This window comes from Marmota marmota, unplaced genomic scaffold (genome assembly GCF_001458135.2).
Source record: "Marmota marmota marmota unplaced genomic scaffold, marMar, whole genome shotgun sequence".
In the NCBI taxonomy this organism is placed as follows: domain Eukaryota; kingdom Metazoa; phylum Chordata; class Mammalia; order Rodentia; family Sciuridae; genus Marmota; species Marmota marmota.
Window position 1 is genome coordinate 38,689,504 of NW_026000026.1, and position 18,294 is coordinate 38,707,797.

An 18,294-nucleotide genomic window follows, 5' to 3' on the forward strand; every position below is an offset into this window, starting at 1 on the left:
TTTTTTTTTTTTTTTTTTTTTTTAACTTTTACTAGAGGAATCTGACTTATTTTCATTCATAGTATAACTTTTTTTTTTTTTGCATTTTTAAAATGTTTTATTGCCATTATTATGCTGGATGCTTTCTTTGTGTGTATGTATATGTGTGTAGAGGTTTAACTTTATTTTTAATTTTGCTGAAAATTGTGTTTAAACTTTGCCAAATATTTGAGACTATGTTTTTCTAATTTAAATACCAAGAACAAATTAATTTCTTTTAATTTCCCCACCTCGAGGTGAAAAAATTTAATTTCCCTCTTGTTCTTTTTCTTACCTGTGTTTTTATTGGATGTAGTTCATGATTCAGGGTAAACATTATTTTGAAGTTATTTTTTGCATTTTGTTAATATCACAAGTTATCAAAGACTTACACTGTTTTACAGACATATTTCCAATCATTAATTTGTTCACTCAAAAATTTATTGAGCACCTACTAAGTACCAGACACTATTCTAGGCAAATAAGACTGGGAGTGAAAATGACAAATGAGGTTACTGATGTGATCACACTTTACATATTTGGGGGCAGATGGTCAATAGATACGTAGATAAACAAGATACTCTTAAAGTATGAAGGGAGTAAATAGGGTGAAGTGATAGAGAATGTGATGGGCTGAAGTTGGAACCAAGGATATATAGTTAGTTTGGTCAGAGAAAACTTTTTGAAGCATTGACATTTAATCAGAGACTTGAGGTACAGGAAGGAACATAGAACTGTGTGAAGAGTAGCCCAGGTTGAGGTAGACAGTGCCTTGATGAGGTAGATAACTTCATCGTTTAGAAAAACATTTAACATTACTTACTGAAATTTCAGGTATTTGAAGTATAATCATTAATAAAACAGAAGATTTTTTTTTGTTGTCAAAGTATTTAACATTTTAGCTAGAAAAGACTGATGGACAAATAATTTTGGACTATGTTAAAAGAAAATGGATGGGATATATAACAGAACTTTTTTTCTGAAGGGGTAACATTTGACTAAGAACTATAAGCTAGATAAAAGATCAACCATATGAAAATCTAGGTAAAAGCATCTATAACTGGCTTTCAGTTGGGTTAGAGCAAAGCTAGTGAAAGGGAGAAGACTGGTAAGACCCTGTAGGACCTGACATTGCTATAGAGACTTAAGACTTTATTCCTAGTGAAAAGCCATAGGTTGTGGTATATATTTAATTGTTGTAACAAAAAGACCCATAAATGCAGGGCCCCAAAGAAAGTAGAAGTTCCTAACAACTTATTTTACAGTTTGTAGCTGATTCTTTTCTACAAGCTTGTCTAAAGACCGTGATGATTCCTTTTATTTTGGTCTTCAACCATTTGATAAGGGTTGCTTTAATCTCTAGTCCAAGCCATTTCACTATCTATATGTTCATGTTTCTTACTTTGCAAAGAGGGAAAGAAGGGAATTTTTTTTTTTTTTAAGATGTGGAAGTTTTAACTTTCAGCATGTATCCCTACCTCTTAGGATATATGCTGAAAGTTAAAAAAAATACCACTTTTTAAAATGAATTGTATTCTTAATAGAGAGCTTAATGTCAGTGAAGTTAAGAAGCTAAGAAAACATTTGCGAGAACAGGCTTAGGCTATACACAAGATTTCTGATCTCAGAGCAAAAGTTCCAGAAAATTCACAGTAGAAGCATTTGAGACCTGGGTGGGAAGAAGGGGGAAGTCTAATATATATATGGTCAAAAGACGAATTGAATATTTTTGTTAATGGCTTTAGTGCCCACTGTCAATCTACTTAAGTGCCATGACATTTTCCCTGTCGGGTTATTGTGACTTACTTATAGATTGACCCCACCCTTTTTAAAACTAGTGTTTTAGACTATGCATGGGTGTTGTATATTTGTTGAGATTTTGTGTATCTTGGCCAGCTAATGAATTCAGGGTTAATAATGTTTGTCTCATTGATTTTAATATTTGAATTGGTTGACAGATTATTAGATATTCAAGTTTATGTCTTAAGTATCTAGTATCTTAATATAGTCAGAAAAATACTATTATCATTTGTAATCCTTATGTGCTAAAGAGAGAATATTTTACATGCTTCAATTACCTTAAAGCTGTCACATAGCTTATTGTACAATAAATAATCATTTATATGTATGCCACAGAACAACGAATATCATGCATCCTCACACTAAAGAAGGTTGCAAAATATGATGATGTGTACTTTTTGATAGTTTTGTATGTAGGCACACTATTGATTATATCATTTGAAATATTCTACTGCAAAAAGTTTCATGTAAAGTCTACTGCTGAAAATTTCTTACAATTTCAATTTGTTATTAGTTGAGTAATTTGCTGTTTCTTTTTAAAATTGCATATTAATGTATGAAAAGCTTTCAAAATAATCCTTAAACTATTTTGCTAAGAGTGAGAAGAAATAAAAACATTTTAAAAAAAGTGTCTTTTGTTAATTTTTTTTCCTTTCAGACTAGCACATCTAGTACAGATGGTGGTTATACGAATGTTTATGATTTTACATATCAGTTTTTAAAGTCTGATCTTAATCATAAAAAAAAAATCACTGAAGGACAATTTTGAGAGGGTGCAGGCTCCATGGTTTCAGGAAGATGAATGTCTAAGTATACTGGGACAGATATTTATTTTCCCTAAATATCCTAGAGTTGGAGATTTCTTAATCTTAAATTCTACTGATTTTATTACCTCTAAAATAACGACGTGGGTTATAACATTAAGCATTACCAGCATCTTAAATATAGATGGGAGTTATATATGCTTTCATGTTTGTGATAATGTAGAGAAGTTCAAGAAGATACTGTGTCATTAAGTCAATAACTTTTACATTCTGTGAATGGGCACATATTTATAAATTTGGAGGGCTTCCAGTATTATTTCAGATTATGTCAGTGATTTTATGTACAAAATAATAATTTAGAATAGCGATTCTCTAAATTTAGTATATTTAAGAATCACTTTAAAGCTTGCCAAATGTCAGATTTCTTGGGCCTTCCTCCAAAATATTTTGCCTGGTTCTCTGGAATCCACTTGGTCAAACTATCATAAAAATTAAAGAACAGTGGGGCTCGTGGCACATACGTGCAATCTCAGTGGCTCTGAAAGCCAAGGCAGGAGAATCAAAAGTTCAAAGCCAGCCTCAGCAACTTCGTGAGGCTCCAAGCAACTTAGTGAGACCCTGTCTTGAAATAAAAAGAGGAATGTGGTTTAATGGTTAAGCATTGCTGGATTCAATTCCCAATTCAAAAAAATAAAAAAAAAATAAAAATTAATGATCAAAAATTAAAGCTTGATTTGAAGGTTAGTGATTTTTGAAGCAGGAAATTAAAATATCATGTCTAAGTTATTACCATTTCTGCATGGAAACTTGCATTAGATATAAGTTTTTCTATTATAGGTCAACAAAATATTTTAAGTGATTTCTCTTGATTTGAATATGTCTTTTGTATTAGTTTCTTTGTTTACTCTCTCCTGTAGTGTTCCCTCCAGTTTTCCTTTGCTTCCTTTAGTAAATGAGTATTTACCATGTGTCAGTCATTGTGGTAGGAATCTGGAAGGAGTCAATGTGGAAAAGACATGGATCTAAATGATATAAATGATTGAGAATCATTTATAAAACAAGTAAGCTATATACACAATGAATGAAGAAATCATTTTGAGTAGTGGAGAATTCACAAACCCATCTTATATTTGTACTACCCCCTAAAATATATATTTGTCAAGGGGATGAAAGTAAATGGCAATCTAGTTATAATAAAGTTTGCAAGGGTGATGGTTAAGTGGTGGGAAGTAAGACTGATAAAGACAGGTTAGGGTCAGGGACTTTTTTATCTTTTGGTTTTATTTATTTTAATCCTTAATACACTGGGGGAGTTGGGCTAAGTGTCAAGAAAAGGGAGTGAATTTGAGATATTTTAAGAGTAGAATTGGTAGAATTGTGAGACTAGTAAAACTGAAATTGACTAAAATTAGAGGAATCAAAGAGTTAAGGAAGAATTAAGGAAGATAGGAAACCTAATGAAATATAACTTCTATAATTCAACTGTGGATAAACAGACTTTCTAATCTGATAGCCTTTTCAGGCCTTATCTTTTCTATAGCCATCTTAGCATATAATCACTTCCTCACCTGTCTTAAGACATGTTTGTTTGTTTTTCCTCTCATCTATAGGTAAATGAAGCAGTTTAATCTTTCAGTCTGCATCAAAAATCTGTGTGTGACTTAATAATTCTACTTTAGGAGTTGAAACCCTAGAAATAATTACAGATTACTAATTATATTTATATGTAATTATATTTATATGTAAATGTATTTATATGTAAATACATTTATATGTAAATATAAAGGTCTTTATAGTATAGTGTTATTTTTAATGATAAAAAATGGGAAATGAACCCAAGGGTTCTCAAAAAGGAATTTACTTATTTATTTTTTGGTACTGGGGATTGAACCCAGGGGCACTTAACCTCTAAGCCACATCCTTACCCCTTTTTTGTATTTTATTTTTAGATACAGGGTTTCACCGAGTTGCTTAACACCTCATAAGTTGTTGAGGCTGGCTTTGAACATATGATCTTTCTGTCTCAGTCTCCCGAGTCAGTGGGATTTCAGGCATACAACACTGTGCCTGATTTCATAAGGAATTTATTAGACAAATTATACTATATCCATTTTATTTATTTATTTTTAAGTGGTTCTGAAGATTGAACCTAGGGCCTTGCATGTGCTAGGTGAGCTCTCTACCGATGAGCCACAACCGCAGCCCCTCCTATATTCATTTGCTGGATTGGTAAATTAGGAGAAGAGGGAAAGGAAGATACTGGGGAATGAGATTAATCAAATAATGTCATATGCAAGTATGAGTATAGCATAATGAATCCCACTGTTATGTAGAATTGCAATGTATGAATAAAAGAATTTTTTAAAAAAGAAGGTTAACCTTTAAAGTTATTGCTTTACTTTTCAGGTCAACTGCAAGTTCATGGGGTCATTTAAGAACACAGTTTTTTTTCTTCTTATTTCTCTGTCATCTTCTAAGGCATTAATGGTTTAAGCTCAGTTGTGGGCACATCCTTGTATTAGATTTATTGAACCTGTTCTTGCTAACCAATGATGACAGTTGTTCCATCTAATAGTACATTTTCAGTGTGTAACATTTGAAGCTGATAATCCCCCCCCTTTATTTATTTATTTATTTTTATTAGTTGCTCAAGACAATACAATGATCTTGACATATCATACATTTGATTCAAATAGGGTATGAATTCTCATTTTTCCATGTGTACAGATTGCAGGATCACATTGCTTATACATCCATATCCCCCCCTTTTTTAAATAAAAAAATTAAACTTTTTCCTCGTAGGCTTCTATTGGTTTCTAAGAATTTGTTCATTGTGTCTTTTTTCTTTCCCTTTGCCTTGCAAATAAAGGTTGGAGTTCTCCAGTGTTCTCTCTATGGTCCATTTTCATTTACATGCATACTCTTAATGTACCACTCAGGACCATTTTCATGTGATTTCTCCCAAATCTCCATCTCTAGCATGAAAACCATTCTTATAAGCACCAAGACCTATTGTAATACCTCTACTTGAATATTCTGCAGGAAACCAAATTTAATATATCCAAGACTGACTTAATTACCTTCCTTTCCAAAGTAGTTCTCCCACCTCTATTGCCTCTCAGAGCCACCTAGGTCAGAAATCAGCAAGTCAACCTCAGCAATTTCTATCTTCCCTTCTCCAGTGAGACCAAATACTTTGTTAAATATGCCTCTTGAGTATTTGTTCTGGCATTTCCCCTCTTCTGTCTCCACAGTCTTAGTTCAGTCAAGATTATTTTGAGCTTCCTCTGGGATCTGTTTCTATTCAGGCTCCTATCCAATCCTACTTATTGATTAGATAGGTCAGTGATTTTCTTTCACTGGTGTTTGGTGGGCATTAGCTATATGTTTAAATTGTATAACATGGTACAGTGCCAAGTGCAATTTAGCTGTTAATAAATTATATTAATGATAAAAATGAACATTTGTTAAAGATGAACCAAGATTAGTAATAAAGTAATTATTACCATAATGTTCAAGGAAACTTGGGAGAAAATTAAAGATAGGTAGTAAAAAAGTACTGGAGCTAAAGAAAACATTTTGGTAATTTAATATTTAACTTTACACACAGTTTAAATCAGGTGTTTGTTGCAGATATTAGCACTCTGCAGAGAAAGCAGGAATAGATTGTTCCTGAACGTGGTGTGTCAGTTTAAGCTATGCACCATTAAATTTGAGTGATCTCTTCTGGGCCCTGCCATGGCTGCACATAATGGAAAGCCAGAGGCTGCCACCCCTGTTCTAGTCAGTTAACCTAGATTCCTTGTGGACACTAGGCCCTCCTGTTTCATTCTCTCCCAAATGGCATTGGGATTGCTGGCTTCTAATCTCAGGTTATCCTTCACACTTCTTCATAGTTTTCCTTGACTCCTGGAATTTTTTCTTTTATATTTGCTTATCCATTTTTTTACTGTCTTCTGAGCTTCACATGAGAGACTTTCTTCTCTAATCCCTGCTGATTGCTGGAGTCACATCTGGGTTACCTGGTAGGAGAGAGGGATATTTGAGCATAGTCAGTGTTTTTGCAAAGTAATATGTTATAATATATTTTATAATGTATAATATCTTATATATGTATATATATTTTATAGGTTAAAAAAATATGTTTTTCTGGATAGCCTGTATGGTACAAAGAAGCGATTCTGCCCAAACTTTCAGATTGGTGATACTTCTCTTCCTCCTCCAGCATGATAACATTTACTGTTTTGTTTGTTTTTTCACTATGTGAAGGGCAGTGTTTCACATACTTTACTATGTCATAGTCCATTTAATTCTCCCAACAACCCTGTGATGTAGATACTATTCCCATTTTATAAGTGAGGAAACAGGCCCAGAGAAATTAAATTTGACAGATACCACATGGCTTGTAAGTGACAGAACTGGGATTAAAATCTAGGCATAATTCTTATAGAATCTGTCCTTGTTGCAACCATCCTTTACTGACTCTTTTAAGAGGGGATAATGCACATACATATATAGTTGTAACACAAATAGAGATATCCCTTTAAATAACATTAAACTATGAAATAACATGCAAAATGTGTGACTTGTCATTGTGGAGGGAAAGGAATACTGGACTGCTACCAACTAATTCTGTGACCTTGGGCAATTAACAACCTTTCAGGACTTTGGTTCTGCACCTATACAGTTCTAAGTTCTTTTTTTTCTTTTCACTAAGTTTGGGTTTGTAATTCCTGCTTACTCTGTTGTGCTTAGATTTAGTATCTACTACAGGATATATTTCAACTTGTCATTTAAGTTACACTGATGAAGTTAGTTTTATAGTTTTGGATGTGTTACTGTAGAGAAGTTCATTATCAAGTGCTTTACTGTGTGAATTCAGACACCTGTAGAACAAACCAAGTCACCTTAAACACATTTCATAATCAATTGGTCAATCAATTCTTATTTATTGTGCTTTTATAATAGATATGCCTGTCTGCTAGATCCTGGTATGTTTGTTAATCAATTAGGTATTTGTTCTATACTTCAGATATCTTACAGAAATGTTTACTGTATAAATTTTGAAATGTAGTTTTGAAAATTTGTACTTTGTGAAATGGCAAAATACCAAATTGCGATAAATTGGGATTTTATACATTTTACCCGAAGGGCATAGATTTGTGTCTCCTTTTTTTTTTTTTTGTGTGTGTGTGTGTGTTTTTTTTTACTATGTTAATTTGATTCTCCTTATATTTTAGAGTACAACCATATAAACTTAATTGATTTTTTTTACATAACGTTACTTCAGGTATTATGTTGCATAATTCTTACATAAGCTTTAGGTTAAGAGCCATAAATATAATCATATCTTAATGTTTTAACTGAATTGATTTTTAGGAGGTTATAATAGTAGGAAAAATATACATTTTTAATTCCTAAGCTCCCACCCCAAACATCTTGACAGATAGTCATGTTAAATTAAAAAGAAAAAGAAATCCTCTATGAATGAAGTGTGCCATTATTTAAAGAACTTTTAGATCTTTTCTTTTAAATAATATGAGGCTGACCTTTATTATGAGGCAGTAAGTGATTAAGCACATGCTGGAACCAGGCTTCTAGGGCTCAAATCTCAGCTGTCAGTTTTAAGACCTTGAGCAAGTTACTTACTTCATCTCCTTGTCCCTCAATTTCCTTTAGTACCTTAGGGTGGTTACAATAATTCAAAATATTAACATAGAGAAACAGGACATATAAAATAGATGTATAAAAATTTGACCTTATTTTATAGGAAAGAGGTTAGAATTAGGATGTATATATGGCTCCATTGTTATTTGTGTATTTATTTATTTATTTTTTTAATACTTAGTTTTTAGTTATAGTTGGACACAATACCTTTATTTTATTTATTTATTTTTATGTGGTGCTGAGGATTGAACCCAGGGCCTCGTATGTGCTAGGCAAGCACTTTATTGCTGAGCCACAACCTCAGGCCCTATTTATTTATTTTGATATGAGGATTGACCCCAGGGGCACTTAACCACTGGGGCACATCCCTAGGCCTTTTTTGTATTTTATTTAGAGACTGAGTCTCACTGAATTGCTTAGGGCTTCCTTGTTGCTGAGGCTGGCTTTGAACTTGAGAACCTCCTGCCTCAGCCTCCCAAGCTGGTGGGATTATAGGCACGCATCCAGCTTCATTGTTATTTGAAGATACAGTGAACTCCCTTATGTGCTTGTGCATTCTCTCATATGCATGCTATGCTATTCCAGTTTTGCAGTCTACTTATTTAATTGGCTTAAAACTCTCTTTCACCTTTTATAGAGCTTCCTTGGATGAAAAATCTCAGCAGCAGATCCCCATTCTTTTCACCTTGGGCTACAAACTAATCCTGACAAAGAGTGCCCCTGAGTTTAATCCCCGGTACTCCAAAAAAACAAAAACAAAAACAAAAAGAGTGAAGGAAAGCTTCAGTTCAAGAACTCCTATTTGGAATAGGAAAGACAATAAAATGAATCAGACATAAATTTTCTATGTACATATAGGAATATGCCACAATTTTCTTTAGTTTAAACACTGTCATTGTTTTTAAAATTTTATTTGGGGGCTAGGGCTATAGCTCAGTGGGAGAGTACTTGCTGCCTAGCATGCACAAGGCCCTTGATTTGATCCCTGCCACTGAAAAATATATTGCATTTAAAAATTTAGATTTTAATATTTAAAATTAGGAGACTTCACATTAAAACTTATATTTCCTATTTTTCTTGAAAAACAAGGAGGTATGGAAACACAAAGTCCACATCCTCATATGACACGTAAGTTGAGGCTACATCCTTTGGATATGGCATTTTTTGTTTTCCAATTTATACCATAGTACATTTTGTTTATTTTTAAACCAAGCTGGTCTCATTCTCTTATGTTGCCTTCTTGTTTCCCACAGGTATTTTTATGTTAGATTTCTACAGCAGAGCTTCAAAAAATTAATGAGTCCCTCAAAGTATCTATTAGAAATCTAGTGGAAATAGAAGATAAATACTGAAGTGGCATTTAAAAAAAGAACCAAACCCAGTATAAACCAGGTTTCTATAAAATCAAAATGTCTCAAATAAATGCTTTCATATCAAAAAACACTGCAATCAAACTAATATTGGGACCAAGGATGCAGAAAATCTAACTCAGAACATGTTTAGTAAATCGGGTCAAAAAAGACTGCAAAGAATCATACTTTCCTGTGTATGCTCTTGTTTATTGCTTTTCCACAATAACTTTGGACTTTTTTCATGTGATTTGCTTTGACTACAAAAAACGTGACCCAAGCAGAGATTTAAAGAATGCATGCACATTGGTATCTGAATTCTGTTGTCATGTCAAGCCAAGCCCAGGCTAGCATATTGGACAATGAGAGGCCATGGGAGGCCAAGAAAAGCCATTCCAACTAAAGCTCCCAAGAGTATCCAGCTTGTTGATTGCCAACCAGATTTGAGTGATATGGTCTAGAGCAGACTAATGAACAATAATAAAACCAATGTTGCTTTAAGTAAGTTTTTGAAGGGTTTGTTGAATAATAAAATCTAACTGATACAAGAAGAAAGGGGAGGAGAAGGAGGAAGCATTGAAGATTCAGCACAAAAGTGAAGTTGCTAACCTGCAGCTTAGAGTTAGTCTTCTAGTGTAACATCTATAATACCTAAAAGAACTATACTTTTTTTTTTTTTCAGGTACTAGGGAATTAACTCAGGGGTACTGAACCACTGAGCCACATCCCCAGCCGTATTTTGTGTTTTATATAGACACAGGGTCTCACTGAGTTGCTTAGTGCCTTGCCTTTGCTGAGGTTAGCTTTGAACTCACCATCGATCCTCCTGCCTCAGCCTTCCAAGCTGGTAGGATTATAGGCGTGAGCCACCACTCCCAGCAAGAACTGTAGATCTGAGAATGAGTAGATATGCTGGAGTATGGAGATTTGTGTATGTATGTATATGAGAGGAATCTGGAACAGCAAGTATGTTGGCTATTGGCCAGGTATGATGATATAAGAGATAGAGGTGTGGAGATCAGCAGGCTGATTGGATTTAAGAGATAGCTCAGTAACACAGCCTGCCTTTTTGGAATTCCTCTGGTTCCCTGATTGTACATTTTACAGCCTCTTAAGCCAAAATTATTTTTCTGCTCATCTTGTTTATAAATTTAATTTTATTTCTATAGATATTTTCATGATTTTTCTTTGTTTTTGCTTTCATGGCATGGTATTTTCCTACTTATCTGCTTTTTCTTTAAGGGAGAGGGAGTATTAATTTTAATCTAATCCACTTGGATGGATTAAAACTAAACTGACGTTTTAGGCATCCTCAGAATGAAAAATGTCCATTGGCTATAGTACCCTTGTTGTGGTAACATGAGACAACTCATTTGTATTCATTGTGCCTTCTCTATATCATGCCATTGGATACTAAAATGCAGGAATGCTAATGTAGGGGACAATATGAATTTTTAGAATTTCCAGGCACTTTGTGTGAATATTCCCCAGCCTCTCTGTCTTCCAAAGTGTGGTCTGAGCACCCACATTTCAATATTAACTTTTTATCAGGTATCTTCCAGATGGTTTGACCATTGCAAAAAGAAAATGATGAAACCATTTAAAAATATATTCACAAAGTTTGAAATGTAAAATTTAGTTATGATTTTTATGAAAATTCTTTTATATTCTCAATAATCATTTAAAAAGTTAATGCTTTTGACATAAGCACAGTATTGGTCATGTCAATTAATGTCAGTTCACGTCAATTAAGATTCAGTTAATAGTTTCTCTTACTTTACTATCTTAATGTCATTATTGACTTATTGTGTATTTGATTAGATTTGCTTTTATTGTTATTATTACAATAGAATTGCATCATATTTCTACCTTAGAAAATGAATTAGTCCATTTCTAAAGTGGCTAACTGATGCCTTTAAAATAGAGGTAAAATAGTAACATGTATGCCAGAAATCACAATAAGGTCAGTACAGATAGAACACATGTTGGGACAAATGAATCTGCAAGTTTGGTTATTTTGCATAAATAAATAAAAGACAAAACATAAATAGAAGATACATGATTCTTGTCTGCAAATTTATTTTTATTATGTAGTTCTGTAGTCCCTGGTGTGTTGTATGATATGAAACTTTTGCTTTATTTTCAAAGTAGCCAATCTAGAAAACCATTGTTATTAAATAGACAAATGAGAACCTCCATAGCATATTGGTTAAGAACATGTGCTGCCTGGGCTCAAATCCCAGTTTTGTATTTGTCAGCTGTATGCACTTGGTTAAACTCTCCCTGGAGGAGGTCCAAAGAGTTCCTGGAGAGGAGGACCTTGACTTAGGACCCGTGGGCTTCTTTGTGTATGTGATGGAAAAGAATTTCAGCCTGTGCCTTTTAGACACAGAGATTTATTTAGGAAAGCAGATACACATTCAAGGGAGAATGTGGATTATCTCAAGAGAAACACGCCTTGGAGTGAAGCAAGGCATATACATTTAAGGGCAAATGTGAATTTTTTTGAGAGTTAGTGATGGCTTTGGAGATATATATNTGGATTTATTTTTAAAATTTAAATGTTTCATAGTGATTTGTGACCCTATTTAATCAAGTATTCAAATTGTTTGACCTTTTTGACAGCTTTCTAAAATTAAATCCTAAGTGAAATCTTGAACTCTGCTGAACTTGTATTTCCCAGAGGGCCCCTGGAAAATTTTTGTTTCACTTTGTAAAATATACAGTTTTTAAATATATGTATTAAAATGTATGGGAAACTGTCGCAAGTGGCGCTATTAACTACTCAGAGGTGGATTGTCTTTAAATGCAAATGTATATTCGATCACACCATTCATCAAATATAAACAATTAATGCAAAAAGTGTTGGGTGTGCTGGAACACCCCAACTAGCATTCAGTGCACACTAATTAAACACTATAAGCAGATAAACAATTAATGCAAAAGTACCCCAACTAGCTTTCATTGCTCATTAATTAAACACTATAAGCAAATCACACAATCCTAGGGCAACCACAGTTCCAAAATACCTCCGATGCCACATGACTTCTCTTAGCCAAAGAGCAGACGTTGTCCTTGTCTGGTAGTTCTCTCCAGCTGATGGCTGGACACCAGGGAATGGTGGAGTAGGTCCAGGGATGGACAGAAAGGTCGCCAATCTCACTGATGGCCTTGTAGCAAAACTCTTCAGTATGGCAGGACCAGCAATTTAAATACAATTCCAAGTTGGTGGTGTATGTTGGTGATTGGTTACACCCAGTAAAAGTCAGCATCCATTGTTTATGTCCAGTGAGGTGATGTAATTGCAACTAGGCATGTCCTTTTCACATGTTCATGGAGCTGTGCTCCTTATCATTCGTAACCTGTCATTGCTAAGCACGCCTATGGCTAGTGCCCTTTACACCTCTTTATCAATTGCAAGCAGACATGACTAAGCAGTTCAATGGTTGTTGTTCCTTGTGGCCAGCAACTTAGTGAGTCCCAGCATGTCCCAGCATGTCTATGGCAGATGCTCCTTACAGAAACATTGTCAAATAAGAAGTGATGTTTAACCTTTTTCAGGTGATAGTTGTATGAGGAAATATTATTACCATAAATACTTTAGATACTTCAGAAATTGTATAAATTTTATGGAAATTTTCCAATATCTTATGCCATCAGGCTATCAGTCATAATTCTAGCTCTTGCTTAAATGTTGTATGCCACAGAAATAACCAATTCCCTTGCAAATTACATCTTTTTTTTTTTCTAACTTAGGTTTTTTTTTTTTCCTCAGTGCTGAGGATTGAACCTAGAACAAGGTCTTGCCAAGTTGCCCAGGCTGACCTTAAACCTGTGGCCGTTTTGCCTCAACTTCCGGAGTAGCTGAGATTACAGGAGTACACCACCACATCTGGCTTTTAATGTTTTTTAGTTTTTTTTTTTCCCCCCAAAGAACCTACTTTCTCCTCTCTCAACCTAGCTATAGCTTGTTAAATATAGATTTGTATGAATTCTTCTCCTAGGTTCCCCAAATATCCTGTTTTACAAAATATGCTTTGTAAAAAGAAATGAAATATTAATCTTTTCTCTTTACCTGATCTCTTCAAATTTGGATGAACACAATTGAGTATTCTTATTTTCATGGCAATACAATTACTTGTCTCAATTCAGTAAGAATCTGTTCTCCTTGGCATGATTGGAAAAACTGGTTTATAATCTGTGTTTGGATGGAATGTTATATTTGAGAATGATGCATTGAATCAGATGTGTCCAGACACTTTTGAGGACTCAGGTTGACTTTGTAAAGTCAATGCTTACAAAATTCTCTTGGAAAAACTGTCCTAGTACCAGGCTTCTAGGGCTGCCAACATTACAGGTAAGTAAGGAAAGCCACTTGCTAGAAGGCCCAGGAAACAGGATATTTGGGGAACCTAGGAGAAGAATTTACACAAATCTATATTTAACATGGGAATATCCTGATGTTGAATTTGTGGCTTGGCTTACACTCTTTGAGAGGCTTTTAAAAGTCTAATCAGAGATTCTTGTTAAAAAATTTTAGCAAAACAAACCCAAAGCCCTAAATGATCAATTATTATTCTTGCTGTCATTAAGTAAATAATCAGGCTGAATATAATGAGACCAGACCTATTTTGTAAATAACAGTAAAAATGGAAGATAATTGTAGAGAGAAATTTTGTTTCAATGTAAAACAATACTGTACACTTGTGAGTTATTAAGTTCTAATCCTGTTCATTTATATCAGCTTATAAATTGACTGGATCCTGCTATCATATATATTTTGTTAGTTCTTCTCGTTTCTCCCATAGTTGACTAAATTCTCCAAATTAACATTTCCAATTTTTTTGCCCTCCTGACTTGGCATTTATTGCAAACTAAAACTTTCCTTTAGCCCTAGAATTCCTGGAAGCTGAACTGGACAGTCTGTTATAAAGTTGCCTGCCTTCAGCAAGAATCCTGTTAGGTCTGTTTAGTCAACCCTATAATTTTCCATTCACTGATCTCCCCTACCCCACCCAGTCTTGCTCCTTGGCTATAAATCCCCACTTGTTCTTGTAGTATTTGGAATTGAGCTTATTCTGTACTGAAGTTTTTCCCCTTTTCTTCTTTTTTAGTTCTGAATAAATCTGTTTTTAAAGCTGGGTGTGGTGACCCACATCTGTAATCCCAGTGATTTGGGAGACTGAGGAAGGAGGATCAAAAGTTCAGAGCCAGCCTTAGCAGTTTAGTGAGGCCTTTGTGGCTTAGTGATATCCTGTCTCAAAAAATAAAAAGGGCTGGTTACAAAATAAATAAATAAATAAATAAAAATAAAAATCTGTTTTTATTGCTTCTACTACTGTCTAGCTCTTTTTTTTTTTGACAATATCAATAGTATACAATCTAGAAGAGCAAAACTAACAGATCTTTCAACTTACATAAACCAGTGATGCAAAATTTGAATTGTTGCTTTGTGTATATATATATTTTTTGGTACTAGGGCTCAAACCTGGGGCACTTAACCACCGAGCCACATCCCAGCTCTTATATATATTTTATTTAGAGATAGGGTCTTGCTAAATTGCTTAGAGCCTCGCTAAGTTACCGAGGTTGTCTTTGAACTCATAATCCTCCTGCCTCAGCCTCCCAAGCCATTGGAATTACATGTGGGCACTACCCGCCTGGCTTTGTGTACACATTTTTGTTGGAAAATTGAGGATATGGGAGAAAATATAATGAGATTAGTGCTGATAAAATACAGTGTGCATTGCTATGCAAATAAAAATGGTGACCTCTCAGTTGGAATTTATATTTTGTAGTCACCGAGAACAGTTGGTGGTCAAAAATATGCTATTTGTTTTTGATTTATTGTCAAAGGAAGTGCTAACAATTCCTAATACCATGAAATTGCAGCCTGTAAGTATAGTATGGACATGCTTCTTTGGCATTCTATGTAAAGAATGATGCTGACACTTTTCCTAAAGACTATTTTGAGTAACTTACTTGAATGATAAATGATAACAGTTTGTATTTATTCATGTTGAATTGTTTGATCCTTTACTTTGGGCTCAATTTAAATTTTCTGATGAAAGATCAAGAAACCAACCAACCAAACCTGAACTGTGATATAATGGTTTAAATTTTGATGCTTTCTAATACCTTTTGTTAATAATTTCTTTACTTTTGGATAAAGAAGTATATGATTTATGGTCACATATGTTTAAAAATCATATCACTAAAATATAGTATTATATAAAGACTTCATGAGAAAATGAATAAATACTTTTTAGGGCTATAAGCAGTTAGAGAATGGCTTAGAAATCTAATTACTCTGCCAAATAGAATTAAATGTTCTGCTTTGATTTGTGATTTGCTTGCCAATTTAATGGTGAATGGAGTTCTGAAACTCTTCAGTGAGAAATCTTTTATAATTTCTAGGTTTATGGTGATTCAAGTATCCAGAATTGTCAGAAAAAGCCAGGACTTTCTAATTGGTTAAAGTCATGAAAATAGGAACTGATTGGATATGAGGCTCAAGGTCTTGCTGTGGCTTAGAGTTTTTGTCATTGGGCTAGGTATTGACAATTTTAATGGCACAAACAAAATATCATCTCTTTAAATAATAGGGAATAATAATAATAGGTGTATTGACATTTTATTCAAAATAACATTTTGAAAAAATAACTATGTGATCCACATATGCTGAATATGGATGCTGACACAATATTTGTCACCTTTGTTAAAAAGAAGGTGGTGTTTTGTTGATAGCTTATAATGAGGCAAACACTATTCTAAATGTAATGAACTCACGTTTACTGTGAAGGAGTATTGTACACACTGAAGCATGGAGAGAATAAAGTACTTATCTGAGCTCACACAGCTGTTAATTGGCAGAACTATAAATCTGAACATGAATCTGGGAGTAAAGTCTGTTCCTGACTGAGAAAAATAGTACTCTAGGAGTCAATGAAGTAGTCAGCTCAATTATGGATGTTTTATATTTTGAAGTTTCTTAAACTCCATCTCCTTTTTTTTTTGTAAATTAGTTGACCCAATTTTCATTTTCTTTTTTTTAAAATTTATACATGACAGTGGAATGCATTACAATTCTTATTACACATATAGAGCACAATTTTTCATATCTCTAGTTGTATACTTCTCTATTCCCTTAACAAACAATTTTCTCACAATATTCTCCTCCTCCTTATTATTATCACCAGTGAATATTTTGCTTAGAATCTTTTAAGAAGAGAAATGGTTGCTAAGAATGGAATGCTTTGTAGGCAGAGACAGGAAGGATCACTTTAATGGCCAAAGATTATTTCCTTAGTCCTAGCCAATGTTTTCATTGTCTGATGGGTCCCAAAGACAATATGGGTTACTTATAACCTATCACTTCTAACCTCCAATATACTTCAAAATTGCATCTGAGAGTTTGTTAGTGAATGAATAGTATTGTCTTCTTTCATGAAAAGACTTGTACAGATCATAAATACTAAAAGTTGAGTTTATAAATCTGCTTCCCTAGAATTATATTTAAAAAGCCTTTTATGCATAGCAATTTAATATATTTAAAAACATTGACTTCATACATCTTTGTTTAATAAGTTTAATTTGTCTTAACATTGCTATTTGTCAAAAATAAATGACAATTCAAAATTTGTAGTATTTCTCTGAAATATCTAAAAAAATATAATTTTAGAATCTAAAGTTTTTTACTTATTTTAAGTACACCAACTTGCTGGCTGTTGTGTGTTGGGTAGAACTATTTCTCTTTCATATCTAACAGTGTCCTCTAGAGTGAAAGGTTAAATCCAACTTGATTAGAAGGACAATTTTACAAATTCAGATGTTCTTGAATATGTCCTGAGGTATAGCTTGTTATTTTAGATTAGCAAAGAGCTGACCCTTTTATTTTATTTTATTTTGTGTGGGGGCTCATCTAAATATTTTTTTCAAGGGTGCTTTTTAAGTAACTGGAAAAAACAGAAATAAGTTCCTTCACAAAAAAGTTATTTTTTCTTCATATTTGCACATTTTTTCTTATTTCCTTGTGAATGTAGTGGTACATAATTTTATCTTAAAATGGACATTTTAATAATAATAATAAATGTGTAATAGCAAATATTGAATAACTTGCCAAAATATAGCAAATGCCCAGTATGTGCATGATAGTGCATTTAGTTGAAGAATATAAAATAAATACATAATAAACTTATTCCTGGTATTAAAATACTTATTTCCACTGTCTTTTGTAGCAGAGAATAATCCATATTGATTCTTATGGTTGTCTTGATTTAAATGTTGTCAATTAAATTTATGATATTACTATTAATATGTATCCCTTTTATTACAGAAGAAAATACTCAGGAAACATTACAGATGAAGAAAAGTTTGAGTGAAAAAGTTTCTCTGTATAGAGGTGACATCACATTGCTAGAGATAGATGCTATAGTCAATGCGGGTGAGTAGTTCATTTTTCTGTGATATGTTTTATTACATGAATATTATTTCAAAATATTTTTCATAAACAGAAATGGAAGTAACTTAGAAAAATATCCTTTCTGGTATGGAAATGTCATGTATTTTTTTTCTGGATTAAAAACATTGAGGATTTATTTTATATATGTCCCACAATTAATGTGCTATCTGCAATACCTTCTAGAGTGAGAGAAACTAAGTTGAGACTGGGGTTCTGTATCACTGGAGAAGTAGAA

General features: G+C 33.4%; 1 protein-coding gene across 13 annotated transcripts in view; it reads left to right on the forward strand.

Moving 5' to 3' along the window:
• Macrod2 (mono-ADP ribosylhydrolase 2) overlaps positions 1 to 18,294 on the forward strand; it is a 1,954,610-nt gene that overhangs the window by 51,078 nt on the left and 1,885,238 nt on the right. For all 13 annotated transcript variants that reach the window (XR_007350663.1, XM_048811891.1, XM_048811888.1 and 10 more), the window contains exon 3: positions 17,934 to 18,041. Coding sequence is in view for 12 of the 13 variants with exons in the window: in XM_048811891.1 (XP_048667848.1) it covers positions 17,934 to 18,041 (108 nt within the window). In the remaining variant the exon portion in view is untranslated. The remainder of the gene's footprint in view (positions 1 to 17,933; positions 18,042 to 18,294) is intronic.